Consider the following 18,931-nt stretch of genomic DNA (forward strand, 5'->3'; position numbering starts at 1 on the left):
TTTATTATTTTTCCTTAATAATTGTGACAGTTTGGACAGGCAGTCTTGAACTGCCTATAAGAAAGTATGCAGTCCAAGGTTTTAGAAATATTTGTTGATTTTTTAATATAACAATGACAGAGATCACTGTCTGGTCCTATCACAGTCACAACTATACATGAAAAGCAAGAATGTCATAAAAAATACGTTTTTCTGCAGGCGTGTGTTCTTGCAGAGACCTTAAGTACCTAGAAATATGTCCATATAACAAGATGTTTTATTAACAAGATGATAATTGCCTAAATAAGGCAATAGTGATGGGTGGGAAACATTTATATGGGCAACCCCTGACCTGTGCAGATGCCCCTAACTGACAGACATTGTTGAAAGAATTGATCAACTAGGAAAAATATTCCTCCCTGATTATTATGTTTCCCCAGAGACAAGGCCGACAACTATGTTTGTGCAGCAGTTATTCTATAGAACAACCATGTAGCAGTCTGACCCTCTGATTTTATTAACTTATCATTTAATAATTATCTTAAGACTATTTTAGTAGGACAGTGCAAAGTGCAGTAATCTACGATAATAAATCAGAAATAGTCTTGTGCCGATTTACTGATTCGTTTGTAAATTGAAATTAAATAAAAGCTTTGGTTACTGCACTTTATACATAGTCCATTTAATTTCACTGCCATATTAAATAAGCCTTTAATGTGATTTTGTAACAAGAACTCACAGTCATAGGCATATGACATTATTATTTTCCCATATTAGGAAAGTGTTTATAGCTCTGTGGAACTTGTGGGAGCATAGTTTTTCTGCTTGTGAGAATTTGTAACAGAGAGCACTACACAGACATAAAAGTGATAGACAGGATTTTACTTTACGTTTCATCCAGTTTATTTGCCTGGTTTCTGCCCCTAAATACGTCCATCAAAACGCTCTGGAGGCTTTTTTTATCTTTTGCACCATCCTTAGACTTGAATAGGAACAGCTTTTAAAAACCTAAAAATGTTTCTGCAAGTGTTTACAAATGTCTCTGCAAGCATTTATAAGTGTTTTAATGCCTAATCTGACATTTACTGAAAGATTCTCTGGTGGAGAATCTTCCAGGTCCATGTTTTTAAATGGCAGTAATTTATTCTCCACTATGGAATGTTTCAGTGAATGTCAGAATCCCTGTTTTTTTAACCAATTTTTTAAAGAGGCTTTAATTGCTGTTTTAGTTTTCATTAATGCGAAAAAGATAAGTTAGAATATTCACTGCAATCAAAAAATATACCCACTTGACTTAAACACTTACATTATACCGCTGCCTAAACAAGCAATTTTACCTGTCTATTTTACTCTAAGATAAAATAGGAAAATTTTACCCCAAGATAGGGCAATTAGTGCAGTTACCAATTAGGTGTCTGTACAGATTGCACAGACATGTAAGTACCAGTTAAAAAGGAACTATAATATATTAATGAAAACAGTAGGGACACCCTGTGATTTGGGTAAAATTGCTACACCTGTTTTTATATATTCTTTTTTTTCATTTAAAGATTTTTGTTGTGTGAAAAATGTTTGGCTGCTAAGTTGTATTTAAATGTTGTTTTGAAATAATTTATGCACAAGAAGAAGAGTAAAAGAATAGCTGGGCAACACTACTATTTTCTGGTTCACTAATCTATACATCCGAACTGGACTAATGTTTGTATCCTACCACCAAGAACCCAAATCACAGACATTTGCAGAAAAAAATGTATTGCATGTTCATAAAATGACAGTTTTATGAAAAAAAAAACTGCTTACTTAACCAAAACATAACTATAACAAAATTAAATCTACTTCTACTTTTATAATAAGGTTTAGTAAGATATTCTATCACTCAGTACTATTGTCAACAGCCAACTAATGAAGATATAATGTAGTATGTGGACTATGCCCTGCTATCGCAATGCTATAAATAATCAAAGAGGGTTATTATTTATTACAGATGCCTACAATAAATTAGCTGTTTAGCTTTATCCCTTGGCTCTGTTCATCATACTTTCATGTAATGGGGTGATGAGTAATATTGTCATGAGGAAGGAGCAGTTAACAATTCTGCTTGCATTATATAAGTGTCTTATGACTGCCAGAACTACAAAAATGTGTTTGAAATTTCACAAGCAAGGGTTACCTTCAGTAGTTTGTTCCTAAGTACAGTTACTTTACATGGTTGTCTGTTTGCAATTCATTGTAATAATTTTAATGATCTTCTTATGTGTAATATGTAAGTACAACGAAGTACTATATATCACATATTATTGAATACTATGTAAACTCTGATAAAAGTGACTTCATAATTTTTTTTATAGTTTGTAAATACATTCAGCATTGCAGTATTCTTATTAGATTATGCCTTGAACCAAATAACATAATAATCTGCATCAGATGGGGAAGAGGGTTGCCAATTTCAATTGTTTTACCTTTTGTAGGAGTGGCTATATGCAAACAGCACTGGAATTATTACATAAGGCACACAGATCTTTTGGTAGTTTATCTCAATGAATTTGTAATAATCTGTATCGTCTCACACAGTTGGCAGACCTATGCCATTGACACAAGCCTAAAGCCTATTGAAACAGGCCCCCAAACTTCCAAGTCAGCTTTAAATCTGATTACTGGCTATGAGAAACTTTTCAGTGTTTAGAAGAGGTTCTCCCCTATCACAAGCATGGGTATGCATATCACTAGATTACAAGCAAAAGGGAGTGTTTTTACAATATGACTACAGCAATGCTTCAAAACCAAATTAGGAAGATTGTCCTTCATGTATGTATTTTAAATGTAATGTTACATTGTGACAGGAGTTTCCACCGTGAAGGCTAACATTTTCTACAGTAAACTGGCACATTTTAAAAGCAGTCACATTGCAAACTGGTGGACAAAAGACCTGATTTATGGGTCATACATCCTTGCTCACAGAACTTTTTTTTTCTTCTCATTTCTGAATGTGGCACCCAAAGTAGGAAGAACCTACTTTTTACAACATCTCTTTAAAACAATGGAAATCACATTTTACATGAGGAGGAAAGACTTCTAGTTCAAAATTATTCTGGGCACAGCATCAGCTTTAGTTGCTAGGGAAAACTGCTAATCCCAGTTTCCCAGAGATTCCCAGGAATAAATGAACTTCTGCACATCAGCGTGGAGGACAACCAATCAATATGGGGGAAGATCGTTTCTGGGAAGAGGATAAAAGAGAAGATGGCAGCTCTTTCCCATAAAATGCTGATAGGTGATTGCGTAGATTTGGTTCCACTTTAATAACAGGACGCTTGTTTCAGATCAATTACAGTATTAAAGTCTCAGACAACAAGTTAATAGATTTGTGTCATACTACATATTTTTCTCAGGACAAACCCTTTCTAACCCAATAATGCTTATTTAGAATCAGTTCTTATACTAAACATGGTCCTGAGCAAATCTATTGACTAGAAATGATATACTCCTAATAGCAATAAGGAGAAATAAAACATGGTGGTGTTATTATAGACATGGGATTCCTTCATTACCCAAAAAGGAAATATTAGCATTACGAAATAAATTGTGTCTTTCAAATATAAGTAGATGTCAGCAAAATACTAGCTGATCTTTATATTCTCCACATGTACATACACATCTGCTATTATTTTACTAAAAGAACTGTAAACTAGCCTTACAGTTGCTTTTTCCAATGCATAAACTCCAGTGACTAGTGATTTCCAGTTTTACAACTCAACTATAACAAAATAAAAGTTAAAAGGAATGGGTAGAAATGTGATTGACAGGAGGCTAACCAGATTAAAAAAAAAGGAATGTATTAGCACATAGGGAGGAGAAAACAAATTAAACGTATTAAAGACATTTTAAAACTAATGGGGTGGGGGCACACTAGAGGGATCTCTATCTGAGATGCTGTGTCTGATGCCTTTGTGACAGATAATGGGCACTCTGACTGACGGATAAAGAGGTGCTGTGCCTGTTGTTGAATTTATTGTTAAAACATTCCCCTTTCTCATTAAATTCCAAGTATTATTATTATTATTAGTACCAATAAATACAGTTGATTTTACAGTTGATATTATTATAAGTACCAATAAATACAGTTGATTTTTGGGTGACATTTGCATTTACTACATAAACATCAAGCACATGCATATGTTAGCATAAGGTAATTTAGAATTTGTACATCCCTAACCTTTGGAAATATTGCCACCATGCTAATGTCTATTCATCCAAACCAGACAATCTCTGTTTTAAACAAACAGAAACTTTTTTCTGGGTGTTTTATGATGTAAGGTACTAGCAAATCGGGCCTGATTTATTAAAGCTATCCAAGGCCGGAGAAGATGCACTTTTTCAGTGAACCTGGGTGATTGATCAGACCTGAAATGGATCTGGTCCAGGAAAAACAGGAAAGGAAAAAAATGTAAAACATTTGCTAACAAATAACAAACGACTTTTAATAAATCTATTCCTGGTTTGCAGGACACCTAGGTTCACTGCTAAAAGTGTATCTTCTCCAGAGAGCTTGAATAAATCAGGCCCATTGTGTGACCCTCTGGACCTTTCAAGGAGTGCTTTTCTGATCCCCTATATTTTAGGTTATATAAGTTTTGTTTCCTATGAGAAAATAATGGAATATTATAGTTAGAGGATGTTTTGTGTGCAGATACAAAAAGATATTTCATTTCATTCTATCTATATTCATCTATTGCTGCAGGTTTATTTCTGGTCTGTTTCTAGATAATAAATCTTTGAAAGTTTTCTTCAGATTTTTCAGTTTTCTTTGTTATATCTTGAGATGATTTGTAGATGTATTTTCTACCTTAGTAATAACAGCATAGACCAGTTCTATACAGCCCAAATAAATGGTCTACTCTGAAAGAGCAGGATCTCAGGAACAACTAAGGATAGATGTGTTTTATTTTCCTTATGGAGAAGTTTTGCTACATTACAGATACTGTATTCCCATGGAAAATCATCTAGGTCTGAGTGCTGCTATTCTCTCATGAGCCAAAAGTGCACATCAATGGCATTTAACTTTGGTCTCTTGTGATAAAAAGCAATAGATTAAAAATATATATCCCATCACTTTTATTTTTATGGTTTTATTGGCCAATCTGGTTGAAATTAAGACACTCAAAGTGCACTGAGCTGAAGGAAACCAGATGTTCTTGTTAAGGGCCATATAAATATCCTAATACATATAACGTGTGAATCATGAAGAACCAAAAAGACGTTTTCCCTTAGTAATGTTTGCCAACAACAGTGCAGTATTTACAGATGAGATGACTGTTTATCAGTTACAATGGAAAAGAATGATTGCCAAAGTTACTTACGTGAGGACGTAATTCACACTGACGATACAATGGGGTCTGGATGATCTGCTGTTGTGCACAATTGTAGCATAGCTCTGTACCCACACCCATCCTCCATGTTTCGCCAGAAACCGATAGTACTTTGTGGTCACTTGTCCCTTTACAAGCACTAGAAAATAAATAGAGACTCACAAATTAGTTTTTAACGTATATATGTTTATTAGTTGTGGTGATAGCTTATGCAGTTTACAATGTATCCTTATACTCAGGGCTGAACTTTCCATACACTATATACAAGCTTTGGCAACCAAAGCATCACCCATCTGTTCTAATCACGTTTTACATACAGGATAAAAGTCTCATAATCCTAAACAAGTTAAAAAATTTTTAACAGTGTAGATACCCAACAGTTAATGATGTTTCTAAGTCTATAAGCACTAGGCTACCCTGTCCTATGGTAAAATCTGGCTCTGGATATTGTATCACTATTAGTTAATCCTCTTTTATTTTGCTTTGTTTCTTCAAAGATACTAGGGACAGGCATATCTGTTATGGGGAAATAGGGTGCTTTCTTATTTTAATTATTGCTTTCAACAAAAACAAATCTTATTTTTTTTTACTTTTGGCAGCATACTAATAGGATTTTTAGATCACTATATTGTGGTGGGCCTCTCAGGAGGACACTAACAAGATTATTTGGTTATGATAAGACATGAACATCCACACAACTACCTATGATCCCCACAGTAATCAATGAAAACTAATACAAATGCTTTTAGAACCTTTTAGATGCCTGATGAATGTGTATGAGCAGTGTATTTTAAAGTTATGGTGTATATATATAGTATTTTAGTTGCTAATGAAATAATGGATAGTATTTTATATTTATTTATCATCACCAGTGGATCCCAGATCTCATGTTTTGCTTGATGTGGACTATTGGTAATGTATTATTATTTTGCATTAAAAAATTATGGCTATGGTACCTTTCTTTATTCTACAAACATTTACAATATAGCAGCATGCCTTCCCTTTCTATTTGGGCAGGTAAAAGTTGAAGAAATCTTCCATAATATATGGAACATCATGTTTGTCTACATGAATTCTTGTTTTATGCTGTCTTAAACTCGAAATCAAAAACAGGTAAACGTGCTCAATAAATTATTAGGTGCTGACACCATTATGAAAGGCAATTTTTTTTGTACTGTATAGTTTAAATTAACAAAGATTGGAATAGATAGTTTGATAGATAGATAGATAGATAGATAGATAGATAGATAGATAGATAGATAATCAATATCTTAGACAGACATATAGAGGCCATATAGGACTAAGGGCAGAAGGATGAATATAGCAATGTTACAATTCCAAATAATGACTTTGGCATTATGGTCAACAAAAAGTTTTGAATGTTATTTAGAACTTTTTGGGGGTACTATTTGTAGTTGAAAAGGCTGCCTAGTAAGTTTTAGCCTATGCAATTTGATAAGTATAGCAGCAGTTATAAAAAGTTACTTACGTAAATGATGTGCACATCTTAGGTGAAATGTATCACATCCATGCACATGATGATATAATGTCTTTTCAATCAAATCTTGAGGTTCGTATCCAGTTAGCTCTGCAACTCTTAAATGAAAAAGACAAATAAGAGAATTTTCAAGTAGCTTGGACTTGGACTTACAGCCCACCGTAAGGATACCAATGTTTACAATTTCCACACGTTTAATAGACATAAATGTATGTTATTCAAACCATAAAGGCAAAATTTACCACCAGTTACACATATTTTAAATCTTTTAAGTTATAAACAAAAGCAAAGGTAAGGTTTCCATTGTTCTTCAACGCCCAATCTATTCTTAACATTAGAAATATGTCTATAAGTATGATTATATATTACTTTAACAACACCATGCTCACTTTAGTTAGTTTACTTCTATAATACCTGTTAGTAAATACATCAAACATTTTCCAGCACCAAACTCAACCTACCTGGAATCAAGGAATATCAGTTTCATATCAAGACTGGCTCTGAACATAAACATATTACTGTGAAGTTTGATTTCAGTTACAGCACTAGGAGGGAGTGAATGCCCAACAGCCACCAAGCCCACATTCTGGTAACAGCCATCAAAAGGTGACATGTCCAGACTATACTGTCGGATCTTTAAGTATCCACTACAATGGATAACCTGTAAGATAAAAGAAATGCTATGGTAAAAGAAATCCTAACACATTGGAATATATTTTCTCACTTTCTAATGTCCTTAAAGAATGTTTCAGTAAATGGATGAGAACACGTAAAAACATTAGAGATGAACATTAAAGTGAACCTGTTAAGGCCTAAAACATTTTCAAGATAACAAAAGTTCAGGAACCATGTTGTACCTACAAGTACTGGTACTAATCTTCAAATATATCTCTAACAATACATTTCATTCCTAGGTCAAGGCTGTGCATGAAGCTTCAGCTTCTACCCAAGGTTGAAAATAAAACTCTGTCATTCAGCTGTCAAATGCCATTATTTATGGAATAGGACATGATAGTGGCATTTGACAGCTGAGTAACAGGATGTGAGGCTTTGTACCACAGGGCAGGCCCGACACCTGATTACCTGAAGTGTACTACAAGTACTTAAGCACTAAAACCTACAAATGTTTCAGCATGGTTAGGTTTAGAGTTAGTCTGAAAGTGTGTTCCCAGAATATTCTTTTTTGCTCCATTATATTCTGTAATTAATGCGTCAGATGCCACAAAACACTTGCACACACCATTGCAACATTTTGCCTTTCCCATTTGAAGTCAGAAAGTGATAAGTCATGAAGTGCATGATCATTTATACAAGAGATACAAAATGTATACTTACTACCAGTCTATATTTACCAACACATCTGATCGCTTCGCAACAAATTAAGCAGTGAAACATTGGGTGGTAATGATCAGTTGGAAGTACATTTTACTCCTAAATCACATGGGATACAACTGTTTTACCAGATCAGTAATCAATTGGAAACAAAATATCTGCATGTGCACCTAGCCTTACACAAATGTTTAGTACTTTAGTCCTCATCACTACTGCAACACATGTAGGACCCCCTGTACTTTAAAACCAGCAAGAGGGAACAAATTCTCAAAATGATGAAAGCGAAAGTCCACACAAAACCATGAGACATTGACTTAAGTACCTTTGGTTTGTTTATGTATGCATTGATATGGTAATTGGTTAATTTACAATTCACTATATAATCTAGCCCTCATGAGGATCACCCACCTTATACCCCCCACAGGTCAGACCTGCATTCCTCTTTGCCAGCACACACTTCATCCTCAGGAAAAAAGAGCGTTCAATCTCATATTCTGCAAGACAGAACAAATAAAGTTAGTCACATTTTTCTGAATACATGTTTTAGCTCTGATTCTCTACAAAGACATACAGCAATAAGAGCCTGTGATTTACCCTGGACAAAGTGTGAATGATAGGGCTGATGAGCTGTAAGAACTGCAGTCATTTCATCGTGATCAGCAGGATGGATGTATTCATAGATGCTATTCCCAGTTAATTCTACCTACAAAAGAAGAAAAAAAGTTTATCCTTATAGCGTTTCCTTATAGATTTTCCTGCAGTTTTGCAGAATGAATTTTTTGCAGGACACTAATAGGCCAATTTATTAAAAAAAAACAATTCATGTTTCTTGATCTGTAGCCGATTATGATGTTTCCATTTTACCCTACCTGATTTTCTAATATTGTTATACAATCATCTTATCTGCAGGTTTCTGATATCATAATGTAGCCACTCTCATTTATTACATGTGATTCACATAATTTATAAAGATGGCCACACAAAGGACTATACAGTTGCATTATATGATTACTTACTATCCAGCCATTAATTATTCAGCATCTAATGGTCTGGTATATTATTGAGCAAATCATTTGTTGCCTATTGCAACCTTATAGTTAGCTATTAGTAATAACTTTTTTTCTTGCTATTTTTTTGCCATTTTAAGAATGCAAAAGTTAAAAATTGTCTTTGCAGACATTGGAAGTCTAGACACTGTAAGTAAAATGGTGGGCTGACAATTTTTTAGTCATCTATGTTAGAAAAAAGATGAATAGTGATAAACCACTTCTCCCTATTACTATCAGCCAATAAAATAGTTGCCTGGTGTCTCTACAGTGGTTTACTGATAACAATAGACATAAAATTTGTTGCCCAGACAAACTAAAATCAGAAATCATCTTGTGTGTTTGGGTAGTTTGCATCACACAGAGTGAAAAATAATGTACTGTACTAATGTCCTCTCACCTGTATAAATTGGAAAGGAAGACATAAACTGGTAGAACTCATAGAAGGCTTTACTGAATTTCCAACTGATTCAAGAAAAGCTACTTAACATAGTCCACACACCACATATTATTTGAGTGCTTATCTGCAGATAACAATAGTAACAGAATACATCCCCTGATTAACAGCTACAAGTGAGTAATTGTACATAAGCAAACAGCCACATTCACCTACCTGTGATAAGCCCAGGTGTACTGAAGCAGTTTCAGAAATATACATGATTTTCCCATCAGGAGCCACCACAAAGATAAAACCATCTAAGGTCTAAATAGGAGGGAAAAAAATAAACTAAACAGCAAATTCATATTCCCCTACCAGAATACCCAGAGTGCAGCAATTTAAATATGATTTACATTTCAAGAGTGCTTGGGTGGTCAGATGTCCCTTCAACTCTGTTTTAAACATCTCATCATGGAATCAAACATGGTGTTAGGGAAGATAGTGCTATATAGGAAATGAGTTTAATCTTCAATTGTTTAACATATCAAAAGCTTATCACCTGTAAACACTGGGAAGATATACGACTCTCAGCAGGGAAAGTGGCTTTAAGCTACTACAAGGCAGAAATCGACTTTACAGACGATTCTGCCTCTCACAATGCTGGTATCTGATAAACAGTTTATACAAGTAACAACAGGGGATTAGATATGTATTTTCCTAAACACAACACTTATTCTTTCGATTACAGTCTTATTTCCTAGACTTTTATTCACACTTGGTGACAAGAGGAATATCCTATTATTTCTTTATAAATGTTTGTAACAAAAAAAATAAATAAATATACATTTGACATTTTATTCATAATTATATAACTATAAGGTAATATTCGACAGCATTATCAAATTATATTTGGAAAAAAGTAAAATCAAGCAAGCTTACCATATTAAAGCAAAACGATAATAACAAAAAAAACATAAACTAAAACCTGTAAATTATTAGTGCATATATCCTAAATAAATGCTAGTATGTCAACTTAGCCACTGTTTTACTTTGTCTGTCATCTATCTTTAACATTTCCCTCAATAACTGCTAACTGTGCTTTGTTAATACACCTTGTACTTTTAAAGTCTCTTGCATCACTGTTTTCATGGCTCTTGCTGCATTTTATATCATATAAAATACACTAAACCATCCAATAGAGTCAGACCCATTTATAATATCTACAAATGATACTGGAATTGCAGCATCATGATCAGAAATCATGATGGATAACCAAACTGAACTAAACAGCATCTAAAGAGCAGGGTTGACTTTTAATTATAAGAACAATATACTTTAATCTGTATCAACCTATTGGAAATAATCTTGTACTGTTTACATTATTCCAATTTAATTAAAGGTGAAAGCAGATTGTGTTCTATGGGTAACTAATGAGTAAAAGGCCACATACACACATAAAAGTGTTAACATAGTGGCTGTTTTCATTACTTGCTAAGTGACTAAAAGTAATGCACGTGGAAATTTATAAATTACACCAAGTTATAATTAAAAGTTCACTGAAAGGTCTACATTCTTTAATGATTAATCATATATGGTAGTTTTTCCTCAATTTAGTACCTGTAAAAGATGAGATCCCAACTCTCGGCCAACATTATCCAAGGAACTCGGTCTGCTAGAATGGCCCCAGGCTTCTCCAAGTCCTATGTGCATAAACAAACAAAAAGTGGTGAAAGGGCTGGCACTTCAGCACCGCAGAGGTCATATGTTATATTATCCCATTGCAACCAACAGCATTTCATTCCTAGAAAATTTACATGTATTGCTTATTATGAAAGACTATCTATAGCTAAGGAAATAATCAACAATGCTGTATAGGATATGACCAGTTCATTTAGGGTTGGGCAGAAACAGTTTACTCAATGCTACAAATTTAAAAAAGGAAAATTTACACTATTAACTGCAATTCAGTTATTCAAGTAATGCCTATTTATGCCTATATATACTGTGTATATAAAAATCACTTATGACCAAGATCAGACATGGAAAAAGTATTATGCTATTAGAACAGTGTTAAAGTGGCCCTATCAGCACAATCTAATATAGATTTTAATAAAAGAAAATAAATGTCACTTTTCTGATAGCCTATTTGTTGAAATGTTGACACTTTGCTGTTTCTTGGCTGCTGCAGGTATCTGAATAGTTGGATGTGTTAATTACCTGTTTGTCAGGTTGTATAATGCTATTTCTTTCACCAGCTCATATGTTATGATAGTGAGATATAAGCTAGCATAGGAAACCACAGCATGTGGGCACAGAACAGGTATTTCAGTGTAGGGTACATGCATTGGCCTAGGAACGATAAAGAGACAGGTTACTTTAGAGGGAATAGGTTCTATAGGTTCTTTTTTGATTTTTGATAGGACTAAAAAATGTCAGGGAAATATTCATATCATATACAATTAAAATGTTCATCAGTAGTTGCTCATGCATTAATGGAAGGCTAATTAAAGAGATGATGACTAGTAGAAGCTATTTTCTGTTGTGCAATATCTTTAGCTAACCTAAAGTGAAATTGTAATTAGTAAGCAAAACAAAAAAACTTTTAAACAAAAAATAAAAAATAATGTAACCACAACCATTAGAGTTTCTTCTTAAACAAACTTTAACAGTAAATGGCACAGTTCCTAAAGCAAGTAAAACATTCCAGCATAACTTAATCATTTCTTTCACACGCTCTTCTCTATTACTTGCAATAGGAACATGAACAATTTTAAATGCTAAATTGCCTTCTCTATTTACATATACGGTAAAACCTCTCCAGAAAATATTGGCAATATACACATTTATATGTTTGCTTTATTGAAAATCTGATTCTGACTATTTTATGGAAGTGTTAATTGTTGTTTTTTTAATTTATCCTATTTATTTATTCAATAAGGACAGGCTGTTCTTTGTACTATCTTGCCCCTATCTATTTTAATGCACAGTGACTGTGCATTACTATATTTCTCTCTTACTCAAAGTCTGTGTAAACTCCAAAACAAAATGCTGTTTGTAGACAGCATGTAAGGCAGTTAGCGTTATCTTAGCAGCTGTTTAGTAAGGGTGATTCAATTATTTCATACAATACACAACAGTGAGAACCTAGAAACATCTGTATGTTGACATGAAACTGAGTAAATTCCTGATATTAAAAATAAAAAAGTAAAAGTAAAAATGTGAAAGGTACATAAAAATAGTTTTAGAAAATGTTGCCAGTTACAGTTTAAAATGTGTACTCCTTGGAAATTACTATACAAGGAATGAAAATCAAACAAATTATTATGAATCATGAACTCATATTTGTGGAATTAAAAAAATGCCACCGATACGCACAGTTTTATATTGACGTTATTAGGACGTCATAAATGGACGTAAAAACTTCAGCATCTAAAATTTGAGATGAAAACTGTGACTGTTTCTGTTGTATCATCTGAAATTTAGCCATTTAGCCTGACCACAAAAGACAAGATCTCGCCAACAGGTCAGTATCAGACGACACTAACTTAGCAATATGATATAATTTTATCATTAAATCACAGCCAAAGTAGATCCTATAGATTGGAAATGTAAATGTTTCTTTACTGCACACTGATTGTTATTAATATTACTATACATATTACACAGCACTATACAAAGTCAATAGTCATGTCACTAACTGTCCTTCAAAAGAGCTCACAATCTAATGTCCCTACTATAGTCATATGACATTAATGTAGTCTAAGGGCAAGCCAATTAACCTTACTGCATGTTTTTGGGATGTGGGAGGAAACCCACGCAGACACAGGGAGAACATGCAGACTCCATGCAGATAATGTCCTGGCCAAGATGCAAACCTAGGACCTAGCGCTGCAAAGGCAAGAGTGCTACCTCTGAGCCACCGTGCTGCCCATGGAGTGGAGTAAGAAGGTGATGATGTGAACTGGATTTCATGCCCTTCGTGTATATTATGTATATATAAGGTATATTGTCCCCATAGTTCAGCGGGTCCTCCAGTTTCCTACAATTAAAACATACAGTACACCAAAAGGTAAATGCCCTTTTTTAATAATGGCTCTATGCCTGTTTGGCTTTCTGTAAAGGACATTAAACTGCTAAGGAGAAGGAAACTTGTTGATGTAAATAGGTTCACATTCACTATAAAGTGAATATGTTGAGGTTCTATAAATTTGTACAACTATCATGTTCTAATTTGCTCAAAGTATACCTGAAGCTGAATGATTAGGGGAGTGACTCCTTCCTAACAAACTTTCACTTTTTGAAAGACAGTATCAGAGCAACTCTATTCTCTGGACCACAATAGGCATGAATGAATGCTAAAATAGATATTTATTTATTTTTATTATTATTAAGAAATTATATAATATACTTAGTAAGAAACAAAATCTTTAAATAAAATTATACCCAAGCAGTTTTCTTTTCCTTTTGAATTAATGCTGCTATTGTCAAGTAATAAACTGAAATCTGTACAGTTGTCATTTTTCATGTAAAACTGTGCACCTTTATAGAAAGTAGCTGCATTAATGACACTGTACATAACTACACCACATAGCAGTTGCCATAAATAATGCTTTATTACATTGTAACCAAATTCTAGATACTAGATACTGCACTAGATACTGCATATCTTAGCACTGCTTTATAAGTAGCAATGCTCTTTAAGACCCGATGCTACAAATTGGTTGCTCTGTTTTCCCCTGCACACTCTGTTTTCTTACTCTGACACCATCTCTGAGCAATTTGAATTTCACAGACATATTGGCAATTTGATATGCCAAGCAGTGCCACATAACATGTTTCCCTGCACACTTGTTTCTCTGTCTCCCTTCTGAATATGCAAACCATATTCTACATGCTACAAAATGACAGCCTAGGCAAAAATTGTATGTGGCTCTAAAACAAGCATATTGCCAATAACAATCCAGAGCCCATAGTCACCTTGATCATTGTTATGCCTGACTACATATTCAGTCAATTTAGAGCATCTTTTCTTTTTTTTTGCCATTCTTCGTCTATTAAAAAAATCAGCATTTTCACTTTGGAACTCTAAAGCCCCATTAATTTTAAAGTGAAAATGAAAAAAAATGTGCCAGGAAGAGGGAAGACCATCACATAACCTGTCAAAGTTAAATGACCAGCTTATCACAGAGTGTTATCTGCAGCTTTATGCGGAGAACACCCCAACAAGCACCACAGGTCCTACACTGCAGCCTGAATTTATGAATACAGTAGTAACTGTGGTGTCCATATCAGAGGTAACAGTGGTATATGTTCTTTATAAAAAAAAAAAAAAAGCCCCTGAAAGGAAAATTCACTCTGCAGGCTGAAAATATTTAAATCTTCTCTTAAATCTATCCACCTAAAATAAGTGAAAAGTGAGGCACTAAGATTAACTTTGCACTTGTGTCTATCATCTATATTACTTCATACTGATCAATAGTACAAAATAAGTTTAAAAACTGTCCTTGGAAATATTCATTAGGCTTCCACAGACAGTAGAGCAAAGAAGCATTGTACAGACAGTTATTTTTTGTTCTATGAAGATGGGAGAGGGGAGGATGAGCACATACATCAGGAAACAACAGCGATTGTTCCAGCACTGCGCAACAACGTCAGGGAACCGTTAAATAGATGATAGACTTTTGCCCAAGATGATCACAAACTTTTATTTCAAAAATTCAGCATGTGTACAAGGGTTTACACCATAAGTTCCAAGGGCTTTTATCTGGTTCAGATATGAATAAGCCTGTCAGTCTCTGAGCAGGCCTTACATAGAAATAAATGATGGTAACAGTATGCATGAATGGGTGCCACCTTGTAGAATTCAGATGATTTAAGGCAGATGCTGTGTAGCTCCAGGTAGGCTGCAATGTGAAAATCTCATAGCTGCAAAGCTAGAATTAAATATGACCTTTTAGTATTGATAATTGCCTTTATATTTTTAGAAAATCATTCCACAACTATAAACAACTAATATTACACTATAAACAGTCATTTATGACCAAACGGTATAACTGTAAATGTTTTCCACGAATCGTGTATATATATGTTGCTTGCAGAGTAGCTGCCACAAGTGATCAACTAGGTTGACTGATAAAATTATTGTTAACAATCCAACTAAACTTTTATACTTAAAAAGTAAAATAATTTTCTGTATATATATATAATAAAAAGGCAGCTGGATTATATGCTTCACTTCTCTACATTTACAAAATTGACTAGAAGAGTGTGTATGCATGATCAGTGAGTTATTTTTATCATTAGCTGTGCCCTTTTAAGCTGTAGAATGTTTGACATCTACTGCAGAAAATATAAATTCAATTAAGTTGATATTATTAGTACTATGAATTAAACAGGAAATACTAGCATAATATATCCCTACCTGATCCTTACAAGTGTGATGGATATCTGACTTAGATGTACTTATGACTTGATTTACTAAGGTCAAACCCAAGCAGCCCAGCATTATTCCCTGTACACCCACATGTACAATTAAATGACCATACATGGCAGTATTTAGTGGATGAAGTGAGAAATCCATTTTTTTTAATTAATGATGTAGTGCATGTATAAGAACAATCATACAATCATAAAATGTAAAAAATAAACAGCATGAACCATCATGAATCCTACATTTTGCCATTTGTTACAATGATTATGATATTATCAATTGGTATTGACAAAAACATTAAAATGCTTTTTATTCCAAGGCTCTCCAGCCTGCACATGCATATGTACACATTCACACCTGTTTGCCACCATTCAGGCATGACAACAGAAACATTTCCCACAGTTATATTCAAAAAAGTGCCTGGTAGTAACTGCTAGCAGAGCAAGGCCGTGGCGTGGAGCCACCTTAGGATGAGAGGCTCGGCACACAATGATGAATATTTGCAGTGATACAGGATTTTAGGTTACCTGGTCCAGGAACTTTGAGAAGCACATATTCATGAGGCATTATGAATATTCATTGACAACATTTAAAAATGTGAATTCAATTATAAATCATATTTATTGTTCCCTGTTTGCACAGGTTCTAAATAGTGGCTGTCAAATATGTGCAATCTCAAACACATCAGATATTGAACAGCATAGGGAAATAATATACATATAATGTATATTGAAATATACTTATAATTTAAAGTAAAATAGAAGATTTAATGTTTTCTATAGGCCTTACACCTACCAAAAAAAATATCCAGCTAAAATGTAGTAAGATATTTGTCCTGATTTACTACAATAATTGGGGGTATTTACTGACTACTAACCCTGTGAATAGTCTCTTCAATTTTTTATCGTGTTACAACCTCATGATTGAGTATTCAAAATGTAACACAATTTTTGACTGGGAATACCCTTTTAGTAAACTAACCTCACTATAAAATGACTCTACTCTAGTTTTAAATCACTGCTCTCTGCAAGCTCAGGGAATATTCTCTCAGCAATAGGCCCATGGCAATTTTGTGTGTTCATGTTACACTGACGTTTGGTAATTAAAAGCTTGTCTGTTGCATTTACAGACAAGGATGGGCTGAGGGGAAAACATGCTATTTTAATTTAAAAAAAAATAATTTCTGTTTTACCGTGGAACCCTCCAGCTAGTTTCCCTTCACAACATAAATGGTTAATATCATTACGGCTGTTTTTCTACCACCGCCATTAAAGAGCTGTAATTTAACAGAACAGCAAATGGTTGTGTTAACAACACAATGGAGAACTGACATCAGGCATGCAGACCCAGGCTGATAGCTCTATAAAAATGCTTATTTATAGGTCTGTAACATTTTGCTGCACAATTATTATTCAGATCTCTGTAAAACTAGGAAAAGGATAAAAGCTGGTCATTGGGAGACAGCCTGTGTCCCTTGTCCCTTTGAGGAGACTCAGAGGGGCTTAGTCTGCAAAGACTCCCAATAGCACTATCCAAACACACTTCTTTTCACTCTGCCATCTGGCTCATACCTTCTCTAGCTTTTTGTGGCAACATCTCATTATCCCTAACTCTTTGACTACTCCTGTTACTCTATGAATCTTTTTTTCCAAAACATCAATGCAGCTACAAGACCACCAATCCAGATATCCTTCTTCCAATATTGTGTGTTTGCTAGGAAAATAAAGGATATCATTTGCAGACCTAGGGGGAAAAAAGGATGAATTCCCACATTGGTTCTTTTATTGCTTTTTTACTTTTCTTTTCTTATTATACTGTTTTATCACTTTATGTGCGTTTTAGATAAACTGGTACATTAATGCAAAACAAGAAATGTAAAAGTAGCAATGCATAGTAAGATATTAGTCATCAGAAATTTGATACATTCTTCTGTACTATATAATTGATACAACATAAAAGTTTCTTGTGTGGGGACAATAGTTGTTTATTAATCCTGTGTGAGCAGACTAATTGTTCTGGTCTTCTACACAGGAAATAAAACTACTGTTTGATGTTAATAAATAACCAGGTCACATTACAGTTTAACACCAACTAAAGTTTCCTAGTCCATTTCTTCACGCTAGAGATGACTCGCAATAATACCTCTAGTAAAAGTAACAATGTTTGAATTAAAGGTCTACTCTTTAATTAAACATATACACTGAACATTTGGAAATTAGGTGTGGCAAAAAGTGAGTGAGCAAATCATAATCAAAGTTTCAGTCTCTTAATCCAACCAAATTGTCATGCAATAGCTTTTCTCTGTTGAAATAAATCTATAGACTGAATTAAAAGGTCACAAAGAACATTGAAATGTATACTTTTTATTCTAATATTGTACAGATACATATTAAAATGAATAGATAGTCCAATTAGTTGAATGAAAAAGAAGTAACATGTGCACACTTAACTTCTTTTTTTTTTTTTTACATTGTGATTTTTGCACTTGACCTACCGCAGCAAATTCAGCAAATCCTCTGATTGTCTACTTAAAGATAGATGGAAATTCGCCGCCCCTTTCATCAGGATTACACTGAAAACGAGATTTGAAGATCCTCTAGTAATTTGGAGAGGCTAGCGATATAATAAGCTCCAAATAGAATCAAGCAGCTTATGGCAAGGGAGGGAGTAGCTAAAAAACAAGTCTACCTTATCAGAGTAAAGAATTTCAGCAGCCTTTTGATCTAAAGCAGAACAACAGTTTATAGAGTTTTACTAAGTGTTTTGGTAGCAACATGCAGTCAGCAACAATGGGAGAGATAAACTAGGCAAATTAATTCAAGACAAACAGCCAGATAGAAAGACATGGAGAAATTTAATATATATATAATTTTACAATATATATATATATATATATATATA

General features: G+C 33.9%; 1 protein-coding gene across 1 annotated transcript in view; it reads right to left on the reverse strand.

The window, feature by feature from the left end:
• SIM1 (SIM bHLH transcription factor 1) overlaps positions 1 to 18,931 on the reverse strand; it is a 54,359-nt gene that overhangs the window by 18,768 nt on the left and 16,660 nt on the right. The window contains exons 2-8 of the mRNA XM_072408698.1: positions 11,218 to 11,300; positions 9,831 to 9,924; positions 8,770 to 8,874; positions 8,584 to 8,669; positions 7,305 to 7,504; positions 6,835 to 6,941; positions 5,337 to 5,484 (exon numbers count right to left, since the gene is read on the reverse strand). Of these exons, the coding sequence (XP_072264799.1) occupies positions 5,337 to 5,484; positions 6,835 to 6,941; positions 7,305 to 7,504; positions 8,584 to 8,669; positions 8,770 to 8,874; positions 9,831 to 9,924; positions 11,218 to 11,300 (823 nt within the window). The remainder of the gene's footprint in view (positions 1 to 5,336; positions 5,485 to 6,834; positions 6,942 to 7,304; positions 7,505 to 8,583; positions 8,670 to 8,769; positions 8,875 to 9,830; positions 9,925 to 11,217; positions 11,301 to 18,931) is intronic.

Source organism: Pyxicephalus adspersus, chromosome 4 (genome assembly GCF_032062135.1).
Source record: "Pyxicephalus adspersus chromosome 4, UCB_Pads_2.0, whole genome shotgun sequence".
Lineage (NCBI taxonomy): Eukaryota > Metazoa > Chordata > Amphibia > Anura > Pyxicephalidae > Pyxicephalus > Pyxicephalus adspersus.